We start from the raw sequence: 19,153 nt of genomic DNA, 5'->3' as shown, positions 1-19,153 counted from the left end.
TTAGAGCATCTCACCTTAGGGCCACCTCTTTTCCAATGCCACTTCAGTCCCATACTTCTTAACCTGAGACTAATTAGTAAGATTAAATATTCTATGATTATATATGTGTATATATTTGTGATTACATATGAATAGCTATGTGATTACATATGATTATATGTAGGAATAACTATGTAACTATATTTCTAATTATTTTCTAATTCTAAGTTTATATGAGAACATGATGAGGCTTCAGGTCCTTGCCTCAGCTCTTTCGGGGTTTCCCCCTTACAGTCATCTCTTGGTTTCCTCAGGGGATTGGTTCCAGCCCCTCCCTGAGAAGCCCAGTGGACTCCAAAATTTGAGAATGCTCAAGTCCCTTGTATGAAAGAACAGTATTTGCATATGACCTATGCACACTCCGCTGTATGCTGTACTTTAATCATCTTTAAATTACAATATGAATTCTATGTAAATGGTTGTTATACTATATTTTTAGAATGTATATTTTTTTAACTGTTGTATTGTTATTTTGGTGTTTGTTTCTCCCCTCAAAGTAAGGCCAGGGCTGAGGCCTCCTGTTGGAGAAGCAGAATCTTTTCCTCCTGGGCCTCTGCTGGTTTGGTGGACGGGTTTGAGCAGCACTGTTGATGGGTTTGTTACAGGTTCCCTGCATTCTGCTTCTAGGAGATCCTTGTGCTACCTGGCCTGTGTAGCTCCTTCATTCCATTTCTCAGCGTTGAACATCCTGTTTAGGTCAACATTACCTTGAATTTTCCCTTCAACTCAATTTTACTTTGAGTTTTGATTAATTTGTGTGTGTGTTTGTGTGTGTGTGTGTGTGTGTGTGTGTAGTCATTTATCACCTGAATTCTGCCTTACTGTTTCACAAGTCTTTCTTTACAGAGCCATACCCACTCAGATCTGCAAAAGCCCACCTTTCCCCAGACACTCCAGGAATTGGCTCCACAAGTTTTCTGCATCTGTAAGTTCAGCTCCCTGTCCCAGATCAGGCTGAATATCCCCAAATCCACTCTGACTTTTGAGGAATGGGTGCTGGTGCGGTAAGAAAAGCGAGTTTTGAAACCCTCACTTGCCCCGCTTTTCTCTCACTTTCCACATTGGCCCACTGCCTTCACGCCACCCATCGGCTGCCCAGACCCCCCTGGGATTGGACAATACAGGATGAACGTGTCAACCCAGCAAAGGCCTCAACGTCCTGGAGCCCCCACTCTTCCCCTGGTTCTGATTGGCCCTGAACACGAGCGGAGCCAAAGAGGTTTAAGTAAGAAATACATTTAGGGAAGATAAAGTTTTAGGCAGTCTAGTGAGGTGATGAGGAGCATTTGCTTAGGAGTCAGATGGCCCTGAGTTTGAATTCTGATTTGCCTTTTGCTAGTTATATGATTTGGGGCAAGTACTTGCCTCAGTTTCTACTGATGATCCCAACCTCCTATGGGGTCAGCACGGTACAGTAGTTAGACACATGGATTCTGGTGCCACACTGCCTGGATTTTAATGCTGGCCTGTCATTTAGTCGCTGCAGCCACAACCTCCTGGGCTTAAGCAAGCCTCCCTCCTCAGCCTCCTGAGTAGCTGGGAGTATAGGTGCACACGACCATGTCTAGCTAGGTTTTTTTTGGTTGTCGTTTTTTGTTTTCTGTTTTTTGTAGAGGCGGGGTCTCATGAGCAAATGACTTAACCACTGTGTCTCAAGTGGGGGTGTTAACAGTAGATGCTTCATGTGAAATAGCGGTATTTCTTATTTGAGTCTTCTAAATATTTGTCTAACTACATTTTCCAAGGAGACCAAAATCAAATTAGAGAATGAAATGATTCCTGACGTCTAAACATTGGAGTCTGAAAATGCTACAAGGCAGGATCTTAATGACGTTGTATCAGCCCTCTGTGTGTGTGTGTGTTTGCAATTTAAAAGACATTGAATTTTAGACAACAGAAAATATAGTAGTTATAGGTGCTTTTAATTTTCTCCCAATAAATTATTTAATAAAATAAAAATAAATCAAAAAATTAAAAAAAGTGAAAGAGGGAGTCAGAGATAGCTTAAAACCTGGGTGAACTGGGAGCAGACCCCCTAAAGCAGCTGGTAAGTGGGGGGGCAAACAGGCAGTGGAGCTCAGTAGCGTGGTGGGACAGCCAGGCTGATGCCAGTGGCAGATTGGGAACAGAGTTCAAGTGTCTTTGTCTGTTGGTCAACTGAATGCAAAACTGTCAAATGAAACATTGGTGACTTCAAGAGTCAATATGACACAGTGAAAATGGGTTTGATAAGAGGACGAAGTCTGAAGGAAATCACGGTTAATATGTGGTAGGTAACATTAGAGGGAAGAGGCCCTCATAGCCAAGTATTTCCCACTGTGTTAATATCAGGAATAACTTCACTCACTCTTTGCCAAATGATTTTAGACCATCTGTAAAAGACAAGTGAAATAAGAGAAAAATTAACCTCATAAAATCCTATCTATCTTTATGAAGAACTAGAGAATGTCTAAAATTGAGTAGATGCTATGACAAGAATGAATTGATCACAGCCTGGGTCACATGGTGAAACCCCGTCTCTACAAAAAATACAAAAATTAGCTGAGTGTGGTGGTGTGTGCCTGAAGTCCCAACTACTGGAGAGGCTGAGGTGGGAGAATTGCTTGAGCCTGGGAGGTTGAGGCTGCAGTGAGCCATGATTGTGTCACTGCCCTCTAGCTTGAGTGACATAGTAAGACTTTGTCTCAAGAAAAAAAAAAAAAAGAAAGAATAAATTGCTCATTGCTTATAATTAAGTAAAATATTTGCTTTTGCTCAACTTTATTGAATATCATTAGATTTATAGCAATCATCAAAGAATTTGATACCAGAGCCCCACCCACCAAAAAAAAAAAAAAAAGTCAGTGCAAAAGATTTGAGTAAAGGAAGTTTGTCAAGGCAAATGTGTAAAAGAATACATGTGTACATCACTCTTTAAATGCTTTTCCTGAGTATTCTGTGAAGTCTGGGGATCTTTGAATGCTATTAATCTGAGACAGTAAATGTTATAAAGGAACTCTTTAAAAGTAGAAGGACCTAATTCTCTTCCACAGTGAGTTTTTAAGCAGAGGATATCTACTACGTGGATTCCTTTGCCTCTTGACAGGCTGAGGTTCATCCGTCTCCCAGGGAGCTTTTTGAGTCTCTTATGGAAGCCTACTTTTCTTAGCACGTAAAATGATTGAAATATATGCCATAATTTTCTTCTTAATTCAAGCCACATGTTCAAATTTGAGGCTTAAATTCTCATCGCATTATTTTCTAAGAAATTTTTAACATTACACAAGTATTTTTATCAAAATTACCCTATATTATTGACAACTGAATGACTACTTTCAAAAAAACTTTCCTCCCTAATGGATAAGAATGCAAACTCCAAGTACATAGGGTGCTGTGAGTAAAGAAGCTTGAGTCTGCCCCGTCAGTTTCTAAAGGTTATTTTTACATATAGTCTCATGGTCATTTGCATGGGGAAGTTCTTTTTCCTGGAAAAGATTCAACTAAGCGCAAAAGTAAAATCCAGAGCAGGGATAAGGGAAGAATGCAGATGTTCTTAGCGGAAATATCACCATCGGGGAATCTTCTCTTAAACACTGGAAGTGGTAGAGTTGGAATCCTTTTTTCTGTGAAGCAGAAACAAAAACAAAATTGTCATATTTAGAGAAACACAGGAAACTGTGGCTTTGTCTGGAGATACCAGGTAAGGACTGTCATGCATACCGGCTTCTAATTTAGTTTACTGAGCTGCTGGAATGAGCTACCCCTACTCCATCTGACAAGCAATAATGATGGAAAACAGCCATTTGTTTTAGTGAGAGACTGTGTTAAAGAAAAACTTTTCTTCCTGGGTCTGCGAGGGGCGTAGTTTCAAAGGCAGGAGTTTCTCAGCTCCGGCTCCATCGGAAACATAAAAGAAGTTCTTTGTCTGGGTTGCCTGCGCTGGGGCTAGGCAGAGAAACCCAGATGGGCTCCTTTGTCCAAAAAGCCCACGGAAAGCTCTGGGAGGAGGGGGCTCTGCTTGGACCAAGTAGCCAATCTGGTATCAGAGTCAAAGATGAATCACTCCAGAGGAAGTTTGAAAGAACTCCTCTCATTGGACGAGAACATGAATGGGGAGGGAATAACTCAAGGGTTAAAAATCCTGCTGCTCCCTCCCTGTACGGATTCCTTCTCTGGATCCCCTCCCACAGCAGCATGGGAGCAGTCTTTCTCTCCCTCTCTCTAATAAAGCACTTTCCGCAAAACTCTTTGGGTCCATGATATTTATTTGAATGGCAAACTCACTGTACCTCCGGCCAGTTTCCCCATTCTTGGGGTTATTAACAGGTAAAAGCCAAGAACCTTTTCCAACTGGGATGGAGCTGGGAGCGTCTTTGTGATGCCCCTCCCCAAGTTACATTAGGAGCTCCTCATAAGTTCACACTGGTTCCCTATTTTGACTGCCCAGGAAAGGGAAACTCTTCAGTACAAGTTGGAATCTGAAAGCCCTTGTTATGCCTGACTTACTTTTTCAACATTTCCATTATTTTTTGTATCCATTCAGCTTGAGTGTTCAGGCACACAACTGACTTGTTCTTCTTCCAGATTCTGGGGGAAAATAAAAATTAAATAACACAGTGTCATATTTTAGTCGATCCTATGCTTAATAAAGAAAAGAGTTGGGTATGAAAATATTTATTCCTAGATGGAGTGAAATTGGAGCTACGCAGTTTTGGATCTGGAATAGGTGATTTGCAGCATGGGGTCAGAGGAGTAAGAAAACAAGCATTTGTGGACCAGCATGTGTGAGCTGATGGGGTTGAATCCAAAGCTAAGAGAGCCTCACATGTCAGAGGTTAGTGTTTTGTTGATAACCTTTACGTGTGTTGGAGAACAACCAAATGGTTGACTCCAAGATTGGCTCACTTCTGAAGTTATATCACAATATCTTTAGAATGTGCTTATCTGTTGCATTGCATTTGGGAGAACAGAATAAGCTATAGAAAACACTCTCTTGAGAACCTGAATTTCACTGGAAAAAAAAAAATCAGTGCAATTTCACACAGGGGGCATGCTGCAGAGCAGATTGCTTGGAGTGACATCTGCATTTTGTCAAATTACCACTAAGATTTTTCCTGCTCTAAGATATTAAGCAATAGCAAAAGTGGCAATGATAGTTAATAGTTAATATTTATCAAGTACTTATAACACACCAGGCACTATGCTTAGCAGGTAACATGGATTATTTCAATTCATTTTTCAAAAATCCTTTGCTGGAGAAACTATTATTTTCTTACCTTCTGATGATGAACTTAAGGCTTACAGAATTTAAATAACTTGTTCAAGATTGTATATCAAGATTGTATATTGTATATATCACAACAAATACATGATACAGCAGGATTCAGAACCCACATTTTTAGTTACTGTTTTTCATGAGCAGGACCTGAGTGGTTACTAAGTGCTAGACATAGTGTTAAATGCTTTATCTGCAGTGGAAAAGTGAGGTCTCTTAGGCAGCAGAAAACTGGGAGACTCCTACCGTCTATTGGTGTGAACTCAAACAAAACACAATTTCCTGATATATCATTTATCTTAGCTATAAAATGACGAACAGCCACCGTCATGTTAGCTCATGCCTGTAATTCCACACTTTGGGAGGGTGAGGTGGGTGGATTTCTTGAGACCAGGAGTTCAAGACTAGCCCGGGCAACTTAATGAGACCCCCTCTCTACAAAAATAAAAAAACTAGCTGGGCATGGTGGTGTGTACCTGTAGTCCCAGCTACTCAGGAGGCTGAGGAGGGAGACTTGTTTGAACCCAGGAGGTTGAGGCTGCTGTGAGCCATGATTGTGCCACTACACTCCAGCAGCAGAGAGATTCTGTCTCAAAAAAAGAAAAGAAAAGAAAAGAAAAATACAACAAACAAAAAAAACCCCAAAACCCCAAACAAAACAAAAAAGACAAACAGCAAGAATCCATCCAATTAACTTTGAAACTCCGCCTTTGCAAGCGAATCTTGGAGAGATGAGAGGGTATGAAACAGGTGGGTTTTCAGGAATACATTTCCAATTAGGTTTCTGAGTTCATGATGGAATAATAACACACCAGGCATTTCTGACCCTCTGGACTCACAGTATTTTCACCTCTGACTGGCATGAATTTCTCATAATAATTTGAAACTTTCATTTCTCTATCTGGCTAAAATTCAGAAATGCAGAATTTGATGAAAAGATGTGAAATCAGATTTTAGTCATTTCAAAACAATCAAAGTGAAAGCAGAGAAAATTAAGGTGCATTACCTTCCTTGATTGAGAGGCAAGAGACTTGAGCCATGACAGAGGAAATGGAATTAAAAGAAAGGGGTCCCAGTTTTCTAAACAGCCGAGGAACTGCTCCCAAATAGGTCATAGCTAGACCTCACATCTCTAAGTTTGAGGGCAATAATTGTAGTGTAGTTAGAACTTTTATTGTTAATGACATTAGTGAAATGCCTTTTTAGTGAAACATACAATGCCTTTTTAGTGAAAAATTTCCATATGCACTTTTGATATCCCATGTTTCAACTGGTCCAAGTCCCCAAGCACTGGTAACAAAATGTGACAAACAAAAAGTAGCTGCTCACAAACACTGCAAAAATCTAAAGAAGTCCATGGGAAGAGATACTAATGAATGCCAAGTCAGGGATGCCCTGTGAAAGATGCTGTGCCTAATACTTCAAGGTGCTGTGAACAAGAGGCTTTGGAATGGGGAAAATGTGAGTGTGGTCCTGGCTTTCTAACCCTTTCTGATGGTATGTCTCAAGCAGTTAGTTAACCTTCCTAAGCCTCAGCTGAGATGGGATTCCCACCGCTGCAGAAGTCTTACCTGCAGACCCTGACTCAACGACAGAGGAATGAATGTACTCTCTCACCATTACAGTGTTTCAAGTGGGCTAGGGCTGGCCATCGCAGCTTTCAGAGGGCGAAATGCAACCAATCGACCTAGACCCTCTGTCTGTCCACACTTTTATTCATAACAGAGGTTCTAAGTTAACACACTTGTAGGTAATCAACATGGTTAAGAGAATGAAGAGAATGGTTTTATGACTGACAAAGGCTTTAGGTTTTGGGGCCCAGAGTAATTGCTATTAACAGGCGATTCCCCGTTGATCTTCTTGGGAGAGGAGAAAGATCAAAGTGGAATTTGCCAGCACAAAATTAACATGCGTAAACAGAGTGGAGAGACATGAGTATGGGGTAAGGCCTTTGATTATCTCTATCTCTCCCTAACTTAATGGACTGGCTGGCCACCTTTGGCCTGCCCAATAAAACCTTTTGGACTTCCAAAAGGTTTGAGACTAAACTATAACTTTCCCTACTATATCTTCAATATTTTCTGTAATATTTCGCCAACCACCCCGAGTGAATCTCAACACTCAGCATGTAAGGAACAATAAACTTGCCTTAATAAAGTGGTTGAATAAATAAGATGAGTATGTGCATGTGAAGCACTTAGCTCAGGGCTGCTGCAAAGTAAGCTCCAATTCTCATTATTAGTTTGATAATTTTTAGCAACACTAAAGTAAATCTCTTTGACATTCTTGAGTAAGACTAATGTATGGTAACATTTGATCAAATTTCATTGGGAAAAAGAAATTGTATTTATTTATTTATTTATTTTTGAAACTTACATGATTTCTTTCCTTGGACAACCATGCCCACGGGGAAAGATTTGAATTCGATCAATGAGGCGTGGGGGGATAATGGCTGAGGTCTCTTGGACACATTTACACCTCAAGTTTGTGTTATGGACCTCCAGAACACCTGTAAACACAGAATCAGTTATTTTAATCCATTGGCATGTAATTCATAACTAGAATTTAATTTAGTAATTAAACTTTCATACTGTACGTTTGAAGATTTAAAAGTTCTAAGTCAGTGCTTCCACTCATATGCCTTTTGTTTGTATATTTCTGCTTGTCCTGGCTTGAGTATTTTCAAATGTTTTCTACCAAAACATTAAAAATAAAATTAGCTTTTAGACCAGGCATGGCCGTTTATACCTGTAATCCCAGCACTTTGGGAGGCCAAGGTGGGAGGATTACTTGAGCCCAGGAGTTTGAGACCAGCTTGAGCAAGAAAGGGAGACCCCATCTCAAAAAACAAACAAATAAAGCAAAACAAAACAAAAATTCGCTTTTAAAAAAACACAGCACTTTTTGAAATTTGTGATAGCATTATCTTTGTACTCAGGTGATTGTCCACATAATAAAATTTGAGAACAGCCTCTGTAGGGACTTACATACAACTCAGTTATAATTAATGCAATATAAAATCAATGGATCATCTTCCCTCCCAACACATAGAAACCGAGCACATGACCTGGCTCTAAAGTCCTGGGAGCAATAACATGCTGGAACAGAGTTTTCTCTATCAGACTCTCTGCCATCCTCCCCTTCCCTCTCAGAAAATGCCACAGATATTTTTGTTGAATATGTTGGCCCCTCCATCTGGGTTACAAATTATTACCAAACAAAAGACAATCATAAAAATGCAAAACTCTTTTAATTTAACAAAAGTGATTAATACTGGATGGGTACCATGAGTACCCATCTCATGAGTTTTAACAGAATCTAATGAAATCTAAGCAAACATTTATCAGATATTTTCTCTCCAGCCTACTATAGTGCTTGACATGCATTTACAAATAAAAAGGCTCAACTCTTAAGATGTGTACAGTTTAGTAGGGGAAACAAGCAAACAAAAACTAAAATGCTACGGAAGGTTGTATTGCATGCAACATCTGACCTGCGCACTAAGAACAAAGGATGTACTAAAAGCTGCCTCTGCCAGGAGCCCTGGGAAAGCCTCATGGAGGATGCAAGAAGTTAGAGTCTTGAAGAGTGAAAATAACATGTGAAGCAAAATTAAAACTGGGGGAGAAACCCTCTGTGTTTTAATAACAAAAACCTGGTCTTCTAAACCTGAACAGAAGCCTTCTTTTTGTACATGTATCCATTCCTACAACCACATACAAACTTACTACTTCAACTAGATATTTATCTACTTACACAAAGATAGCCGCCCACTTAGCCTTGGAAGTCTGCTTCTTTGCAAAATGTGTGTAAATACCCCTGGTGTACTGACAATGGTGTACCTGACATCAGATCTAACCATTTGGAATTGGATGAAGCATGTTCACTGCAAGAGACCAGTAGAGTTTAATAATCTTTAAATCCTATATAGGGATTGGTCAGAGTGGGTAACTTTGAGAGGCAGAACAAAGAAGAGCTACATGTAAAGAATTATGTATAGCAGGAGCTGAATCTGAAAAAGGCCAGGAATATATAAGCCAGTATAATTTGCATGGATATTGGACTTCCGGTATCTCTTTTTCCTATGAATAAAAATCTGATAAATATTTCCAGTTTTGAAGAGTTAAATTCCTAAACACCTTACTTTGAGAAATCTAGAAGCAACAGAGCAGTCTTTCCCTCCCTTTAGTTGGACTTCCCTGCAATTTGTAATTGAAAGAAAATTGAAGTGGTTAAAGACTATTTCTGTTCAACAAACAGTAAAACATAAGTGAAAGTTCTCACCTTGAACTGGGGAAAGGCTGCTGACCAGCAGCATGAGAAGCAGAGATGCCAAGATGAAATTCATTCTGTCTGGAGGTAGAGTTCAGACTTGAGCTCTGAGTCCAGGCTGTGGGTTTGCAGTACCAGAGACTCCTGTTTATTTATACCAGTAAGGGCCCTCCCACTGCCTTTGTCTCCAGTAGGTCAGCTGCATCATCAGTTTTAAAAGCCCCCAAATATTGCTGAGCTTGCTTTTTAAAAAACTTCTCTTGCAAACTTTATAGATTTGTTTCAGAGCACTATAATAAAATATTTCTTGAAAACGTGAACTCTAAGTGCCAGAGATGCTGGAGAAATCTGAGGGTGGGGAGAAAGGAAAATCTATCAGTTTGGAAGCTCCGAGGCACTGTCTTTAGCAGCGCTATTGGTGATGGTGGCTTTGATTGCTTCTCTCAGTGCAGGGTGAGCCAGGTTTCTCAGTGGCATTCGATATGTACTCCACGACACTGGGGACTCCATCGAGCACATCACATCCATAGCATCTGGAAGGGATTCCAGCCTTCGGTAGGTGCTCAGTAAATATTTGCACACCAAATGAATGTCTCTTTATATAAAGATCCTAATGCTGATTATGCTATTGATTATCCTACCAGTCGTTTCCATCTCTTATTTTACTATCTGGAATATATGATTACTTATATAATCTGACCATCACGGAATTCTTAGAGGGGGCAGTTGGTGTTCCCTCCTTTGTGTGCCTGCGTCTGCATGCAGGGAGGAAGACAACAGCCTTAAGGAAGAAAATCTCTCTGGCTGTCATGTGCAAGTCCATGAGCTTGAGAACTATGTGGCGGGGGAGGGAGTCATTAGAACTATAATAGAGGCTGAACTCCATATTACAATCCGTTCGACATAAGCATATGTGAAATTTGGTATTGATCCCACCATCTAGTCCATGGGGACAATCAGCTCACAGCCTATTTCATTTTCTGGGAGCTCTTTGATTAAAAGTAGATCGACAGTGGCTAGTCTAGATACTGGCCTAGAGTACCACTAAATTGTGCTGGAAGTAGACAAGGATGATGTATCAAACCAAACCCACTGAACTGCTAAGAAATCAGAGGTCTGGGCTTCTTGGCATGATTTCCTGAATAATTTGTTTTTTTGCTAATCAGTTGGCATTGTGAATGTCTAGCATCCCAGGTGCTCCAGTACGTATGGGGGTGAAGGCGGAGGAGTGGGAATGCCACACAATGGTCACACAAACGCAGTTCTCCAGGCGTCCTGAACACAGTGATAGGGCTCTCATCCATCTTGAGGCAGCCCATTCTACTGTTTGGCCATTCTAGTGGTTAGGAATTTCTTCCTTATACATATGTGAAAGCTGCTTCCCTAGTAGTTTGCTTATGCTTGTGTTGTGATAAGGGGTTGAATTAGGACAAAATTCAACCCCTAATCACAACACAAAACAATTCTAAACACTCTCGTATGAGATGACAATCCAAATATATGAAGGTAGGATGTGTTAGACGCGTCCTCTGCAAAGCAGATGCTGAGATAGACATTGGAATAAAAGAAAGTTATTCAGAACAACTCCTGTGATAGAAGGAGGAAAGAGGCAGAATCGGGCAGAGGGAGCCTCAGATTGCAATGCTGATTTGACAAAGTCTACAACAACTCACTGGGAGCTCCAGTGAAAAGACTGTTTATTAGAGGGGTCCACAGTGGGCAGAAATGTCTGTACTCTGCTACCCCTGCCATGCTCGGTCCTTAGCTGGGCGTCTTCAGAAACAGCACGGTCTCTGGTTGAAAGCTGAAGCAGAGCCTGAGGAAGTTATCAGTGGAGGCTGTCAGCTAACTGCACTCCTTGCCACTGGCCAGCAAGTTATTTCTTTAAGGGAGAGTTGAGTAGGGTACCTCTGAGTGTCACTCAGGGTTATAAACTAGAGGTTAACAGCACAAAGTGTGAGCTCACGCTGGCAATGACTTTGGACGGGTCACTAATTTCTCTATGCCTCATATTTACCACTTTCCACATGAGGATAATATAAAAATATGAATTCCAAAGGATCGTTCAGAGAATGAAAGCTTATATGTAGAGTGTTCAGCTGAGTACTGGCATGTAGAATGTATTCAATAAATAGCCTGCCTGTCTGTCTAACTACCTAATCTGCTCAGGAAAAAAAAAGCTGCTTCATTGCTTGTAGATATCTCAACATAAGGTGTTTAGGAATTTAACTTTTCAATCCATCCATCCATCCATCCATCCACCCATAAAAGATCTTACTAACTTCTACTCCAAAACTCACTTCAAAAATAAATATCCCTATTTCTTTGAATTTATAAGTTTGAAACTCACTCACCATCTTGGTTTACCTTTTTGAAACCTGTTGATCTTTTCCATTTTTCCTTATAAATTATAACTACCTTCCCTTTTGCTTCCCCGTCACCGTCTCTGACTCACAGCTACAGACATGCATATACTTACATGCACACATCTGAACATTATACTACCCCAAGTATGGCTTTGTGAATACAAGCTAGAGGAAGTCCATTACGTCCTTTGTCTTAGCACTATTCTTCTATTAATACATTCCTAGACTGAATAACATTATTCTAGTCACTTATATTGAGTGGGTAAGCAATAACATTCCTGTTTTTGAAAACGGTCAATTTCATAAAATGTCTAATTCATTTTACTCTTGTGTGATATGATCTTGAGACTCATTTTAATTTTACCTCTAAGTACTATGTATTTTCTTGTGAGAGCAAAAAACCAAGAGTGATGCCGACAAGAACTGAGAGAGTGTAGGGACGAAGGTACCTGAAAGAAGGCTCTGAATAAACCTAGGAAACTTGATTTAGATTGGCTGCTATTAAAAATAGTGCCACCAAGTTAAGGAACTAATTCCAGAACAATTCTAAAATCTGATTTTAGTTTCTTTAATGCCCAGAGTTCTGAATTTAGCTTATTTGGATCAAGAAGCCTTATCCATGTCAGCCCCAAGATGGGGCTGGAAGTTGGGCATCTCTCTGATAGCCAGACGATTCTAGAAGTTTCAAGACCAACACTCCATGATACCATCTTATGGTAGGGGTATAAATTTCAAAAACTCTGAAGCCAAGAAAAAAGGTATTTAAACAAATAGATTTAAAACTCAAATGGAAACAATTTGTTTTTAAAATGGCTTTTATAGATACCCTCATTTAGGGTATATATACCTAGAATATATAACTTGGTTACATAGAATATATAACTTGGTTTATAACAAACCTGATTTTATCATCAGATAAAGAAAATGAGAAAATTATGGGGAAGATTTTTTTGTTTCACTTTGGAATCAAATCAGATTTTCTTTCCAGACTCAAGAATAACCGGATAATTTAGTACCTTGGTACTTAAATTGTGATCCAAGGACTGGCATCGTCAACTTCACCCGAGAGCTAGTTTAAAATGTAGAATCTCAGATCCTGCATTCTAACAAGATTCCCAGGTGGTTTGAATGCACAGGCCTGGTCTAACATAAGCTACATAGTTTGCTGTGAGATGCTATTTCTGGATAAATATATTAATCATATTCAAATTATCTTCAGAGATATGTTTGGACAAGTCATTTCCTTAGAAAATGATGCACAGATACAGTAGATATTTTAGTGAAAGTGGACAGGACAAATCCACTCTAGATCACTGACATCTAAGTACAGAGCAGTCACAAGAAGGAAACTCTCAAGATATCAAAAAGCGAACTGTCATTAAAACAATGAGATGGCATAACTGGCCAAAGCATCTGACAATCTAGGTAGTCAACATGTATTGAACAGCGGGTTAACGGTAGAGTTTCACAGTGATTAAAAGAATAAAATCCTTTTACTTTCAAAGTAGTTTGTGGTAGGACATAAGACAAATGTCACTGTGACAAAATTGAGAACATTTTCTCTCATGCCACTCAACTAGAAAATAGAAAGTTACTGTATCCTGCTAACACATGTTTTAACCTGCTGAACATCTGACATCTGTTTGCTTCCACATAACTTTCAGCACAATAGAAAAGTATTATAACCTTGGGGGTGAGATCTCAGGCTCTGAAATCAGACTGGCTGGGTTTGTATCCTGATTTCAACGTTTCTTTGCGTTGATAACTTCCCCAAGCCACTAGTATCAGTAACACCATCTCAGGGGATTGTGTAGGTCACATAACAGTGCTTGGAAAATGCTTTATTCAGTAGTGGGCAAATAGCAAACACTTCAATAAATGTTAGCTGGGTTTTTTTAACCTTTGTGAAAACACAAAAATGTAAAGTACGTAAAAAAGCAACTTTGCTTAGCTTGCAAATGAAGCTCCTGATGTGAATTAAAATGTCACTTAGGTTTCCATTGGGCACATAGGTGATACGTTGAGTTTATGACTAGAGTTCTCTGGTTGAAGAGCTGTTCTTTGACACTGATATCCGCACTTTGTTTTTGCCTACTCTCCTCAGAAGATACTTGTAGAGGTTTGTGTTTCGTACAAATACACTGAAGTTTTACACAGGGGGGTGTTTTTTTTTTGTAATCAGTTACTTTTTCTTTTACTACTTTTAAAACAGCTTACTGAGGAATAATTGATATAAAAAGAACTCACATATTCATTGTGTGCAATTGGATGAGTCTGGACAATGCAAACCCTGTGCCTTTTGCCATCATTTTCATCTTGAGCGAGCTGCTTTCAACAACCTATTTTTTGTCACACCTTGATTTCAAGACCTATACCTGCAGAAAGGCATTTTTCAAAGGTAATTTAATTCAAACCCAACTTAAATACAGGGAATCCCATACAAACCTCAAACGTGTACCGAAAGCTGTAACCTCTTAGGGTGGTGATTCCCCAAGAGACTGCTAGGTGGCAGCATTACTTTCAGAAACAGTTTGCTGAAAGGGAAAGGTCTATCCTCAGGTAAAGGAAACCCTGCCTGTGTGTTGATCAGAAGGGCTGTGTTGCATTATTTCAACATTCAAATCATTTATTTGATTTGGCTTATTGCTTTAAAAATATTGTGAGATTTGAGATTTTTGATTAGGCTGAAACATTAATAAAGGAGGGGAGAAAAAACCCCTAAAAATCTGAAATAATCCAACAAATTCTTGCCCAAATCCAACTTTTTATTCCTGAGGTTGCAAAATCAGATTGCACATTGGTCCTCTGGCATGAGATCACATTAGGCCTCAGCAGTGGCTGGGCTTGAAACTTCTGTGATTAGAAAGATTTCTGAGAACAGTGAAGCCCCCACATGCCAATGTCAAAGTGATCAAGCAATTCTGCTTCTGCTTTTAAAGCATGGTGCATGCAGTATGCATTAGTAAAATACTCATCTTGCTTCTCCTGTACTGATTCTATAATGTAATCATATGTCATCATATATAATCATATGTCATTTAGATAATAAATCATCATCTGCTTTTTTCATTCAGCAGATATTTATAACCATGAATAGAGACTGAACATTATAAATAAGAGTCATTTTCCAGCAAGAGAACCCTTATGCAATTTTGAAAGTTTTTGGCATATCGCTTTGTTCCCTTAATATCTGCTAATCCTCAAACCTCAGGTGCCTGCAAGAAATCTTCTCAGTCTCATATTGCTTTGCTTTTTTTCTACTCTTCATCTAACTAGTTATTCTGCTCCTCCTCTCATTGTGTACTCTCTCCCTAGGCATGTGGGTCTCTTCCCAGGCCTTCAAGTTTACATTTAAGTCCACTTACATTGGTATCTATCTACTCAATAGCCTACTTACTGGTCATTTCTTCATAGAGGCCTCCTAGACACTTCTAACTAATCATATTCCCAAACTGAACTTAGTGTCCTCAAAACCTGCTCTATCTCCAATATTCCAAGTCTTAGCAAATGGTATCATCATTCACCGAGTTGCTCAAAAAACTTGCTTAGAAACCAGGGAAGTTATCTTGAACTCCTTCATTGCCTTTAATCCCCATAGCTATTTGGTCTCTAAGAGCAGGCACTTGAATGTCTTAAAATATCTTGACTTTGTCCACTTTTCTCCCATTTCACTGCCAGGAACTATTCCTAGCCACCATTGTCCAGCTACTGCAATAGCTTGCTAACTGCTCTTTTTCCATCCCCACTCCCAATCCACTTTCCACGCTGCAGCCACAGCCATCTTCTCAAAACACAAAGCTCTTCGTGTCTTTGCTGTGCTGCAAAGGCTTGTCACCATTCCCTGTGTGGATAAATCCTTCGTGGATCCTGGTGCTCTCTCCAACTTCCTCTCCTGACTCATCCCTTTGCTGTCCACTCCAGTTCTCGCAGGTGGAGTGGAGCACTCTTTGCAATCACTCTGCCCACCACTAGGGGCCCGAAGTTCACAGGTTGAATATCTTCTGCAAGGACTCCAATTTACATTCCAAATGAATACAGTTGGCCTTCCTTATCCATAGGGTTCCACATCTGTGCATCCAACCGTGAATCAAAAATATTTGAAAAAGATTGTGTCCGTTCTGAACATGTACAGATTGTTTTCTTGTCATTATTCCCTAAACGATATAACCATTTACATAGCATTTACATTGTATTAGGTATTATAACTCATCTAGAGATGATTTAAACTATACAGGAGGATGTGCCAGATTATATACAAATACTATGCCATTTTATATCAGATACTTGAGCATCTACAGATTCTGGTATCTACGAGAGTCCTGCAACCAATCCTCATGGATACCAAGGTATATTGGCAGTACCTGGATATTGCTAATGTTTTCCCCTCTAGCTCTACTCCTAAGACTCTACTTTTATTTATCTTCAGTAATAGCGTTGGAGCTGGCTCATGCCTATAATCTCAGCACTTTGGGAGGCTGAAGCAGGTGAATCACCTGAGGTCAGGAGTTTGAGACCAGCCTGGCCAACATGGTGAAACCCCATCTCTACTAAAAATACTGTACAAAAATTAGCCAAGCATAGTGGTGGCCACCTGTAATCCCGCTACTCTGGAGGCTGAGGCAGGAAAAACTGCTTGAACCTGAGAGGCAGAGGTTGCAGTGAGCCAAGATCACACCATTGCACTCCAACCTGGGAGGGATTCCATCTCAAAAAAAAAAAAAAAAAAAAAAATGTGGTGGGCTGGGCCAAAAATGAGACATGGATATTTTCAAAGCTTAAGAGTTGGGCAACACCTCACCTTCCTCCTGTAGACTGTGTTCCCTCTGGAGTCTCAATGTGTTAGTGTATAATGAAGAAACTTTTTTTTTTTTGCAATAATCTGCCACTCTACTATATTGCCTCTCCCTTTCTGGAGGTGTAGCCTCTCCCATGAGAATCTTCCAGGTTCTATAACATCTTTTTGAGAACTTTCCAGATTCTATAACGTCTTTTTGACACTTTTTGTTATTCAAATAGTCTTGTCTCTTTGTTGAATAAATTTCAATATTTGATTCAAAGCTCTTCTCTCTTCCAGCTAACATAGATGAAAACTTTGACTACAGAGGCTTGGAGTGGGTGAGAAAAGCATAGTCTGGTTGTTCTATACTTCCCCTTCCCTCTTCTAGGCACTGACAGGGAAGAAGGGATGGGGGGTGGAAGGATAGAATGGTTATCTTTCATGGCAAGACGTACCCACGCAGCCCTGTTACTCCCCACTGCTGTCTGTTAACTTTATGGATATGATGGATCTCTCTGCAGAATCTCCCTAATACAATGCAAATAAATATGGCAGACTCGATTCTGAGTCAACCCCTTCTGCAAATCTTCAGCTGCTACCACAGGGCACACTCCACAGCCCCTAGTTGCTGGGATCACCTTGCTCTATGCCAGTCCTTTCGGAGGTGGAACACTGGCAAGACAAGCAAGCCTGGGCATCTCTTGCAGTGTCCACATGACCCACAGAAGACTTGCTCTGCCAGACACTAGAAAAACAGGCTGCCTCTGTGGTACCACTTTTCTCAGCCCCTTGTCTCCCTGCCTCCCCTTCTCCAAGCTCCAATGACATCAAGCACTCTTCTGCTTTAGTGGCTTGCCAAAGTTCCGAAGAGAAAGGAAAAGGCAGGGATTCTCTCACACACTTGGTAATCTTGCAAAGCTCTCTCATCTTCTCATTGTCTCCTTACACTGACCGGGGTGCTGGTGGTGGGCAAGTGCCTCTTGGTAGCCCCTGTGGGTGGTCGGCCTTGTTGCTGCTGGTGCTTTGGACATAGAATGTGGCCACAGAGCAGATCCTGTTGCCCATCCAAGAGCTATTTGTGCACTTCCACCATTCTAATAGACCCTATTAATTTGAATATTCAACTCCATCCTTATTCCAAGACTCTTGAGGATGAATCTTTATTATCTTAAGCCAACCATGAGAATTCACTTTTCTAAGGAATTGGGGTCTAGAAAAGACCTTCTTACTGTAGCTCTTAAAACAGGGATCATGTAAGAGGCAGCCCCTTCCTGCCTTTGGAAACTGTCCTCAGGCTGGATTCACTCATGGCACAGGGTGGCTGCATCAATGCCAGATGTTACATCCACATTCAACAAAACCAACACATGGAGGAGCTTCTTGCCAAAAGAATGGAGATCTTTTTAAAAATGACACGCTGCTGGCCAGGCGTGGTGTATCATGCCTGTAATCCCAGCACTTTGGGAGGCTGAGGCGAGCAGATCACAAGGTCAAGAGTTCGAAACCATCCTGGCCAACATGATGAAACCCCATCTCTACTGAAAATACAAAAATTAGCTGGGCGTGGTGGAGTGTACCTGTAATTCCAACTATTTGGGAGGCTAAGGCAGGAGAATCGCTTGAGCCTGGGAGGTGGAAGTTGCAGGGAGCTGAGATCACACCATTGCTCTCTAGTCTGGCAACAGAATAAGACTCTGTCTCAAAAAAATGACATATTGCTTTAGTTTATGCAAAAAGATTAAAAAATATTCTATTCAAAATGAACACATTCCTTTTGCCCCTACAGAAAAACCTAAATATTCACACATTTAAAAAAATATGATTTAGATGATTATTTGGGAAGGCTACAGAACTTCAACCTAACAGTCAGCAAACTATTCTCTGCGAATCAATCAAAAAGGTTTTAAAATAATCTATCATTTTTTAAATGTTTCTCTATTCCCCTCACCTTCTCACCCTTGATAAGCACTACTCTGCTTCTATGTGTTTGACTCTTTTGGATTTTACATGTAAATGGATCATGCAAGATGCTTCTTTTTGTGTCTGGCTTATACTACTTAGCATAATTTCCTCCGGGTTCATTCATGTTCTTGCAAATGGCAGCATTTTCTTCTTTTTTATTCCTTTGTCTCCACACCTTTGCCAACAGGTACCTGTTGTCTTTTTCATCATAGCCATACAAACAAGTGGGAGGTGATACAGAGATGGTCTTACTCAAGACAAAACCTTTTCCTAAGCCATTTTATGTGCAATTTCGGTTACTTAGAAAATCATCTTAGTGGACACACACTCTTAGTGTTTTTGCTCATCAGCTTTAGATCATCGCTCCTTTCTGGGACAACAGGAAAAATTCCATTGTCTTTCTTGTTATACTGCCTTCTATCTGCTTCAGTAATATGCAGAGGGACTTGGTTTTGTTTGTAAAAAGTAACAATTTGTTGAGTA

At 40.2% G+C, this 19,153-nt stretch overlaps 1 protein-coding gene across 1 annotated transcript; it reads right to left on the bottom strand.

Moving 5' to 3' along the window:
• Window positions 1-2,770: 2,770 nt before the first annotated feature.
• On the bottom strand, window positions 2,771-9,714 carry CXCL13 (C-X-C motif chemokine ligand 13). Its single transcript, XM_074396324.1, has 4 exons — window positions 9,578-9,714; window positions 7,670-7,802; window positions 4,525-4,605; window positions 2,771-3,641 (listed from the first exon to the last, which is right to left on the bottom strand). The coding sequence occupies exons 1-4, from the start codon at window positions 9,639-9,641 to the stop codon at window positions 3,605-3,607; spliced, it is 315 nt and encodes a 104-aa protein (XP_074252425.1). The 5' UTR covers window positions 9,642-9,714; the 3' UTR covers window positions 2,771-3,604.
• Window positions 9,715-19,153: the final 9,439 nt, after the last annotated feature.

Source organism: Saimiri boliviensis, chromosome 3, assembly GCF_048565385.1.
Source record: "Saimiri boliviensis isolate mSaiBol1 chromosome 3, mSaiBol1.pri, whole genome shotgun sequence".
Taxonomy (NCBI): Eukaryota; Metazoa; Chordata; class Mammalia; order Primates; family Cebidae; genus Saimiri; species Saimiri boliviensis.
The sequence above is the reverse complement of the archived record's forward strand: the minus strand, read 5'-3'. Positions and strand labels throughout refer to the sequence as shown.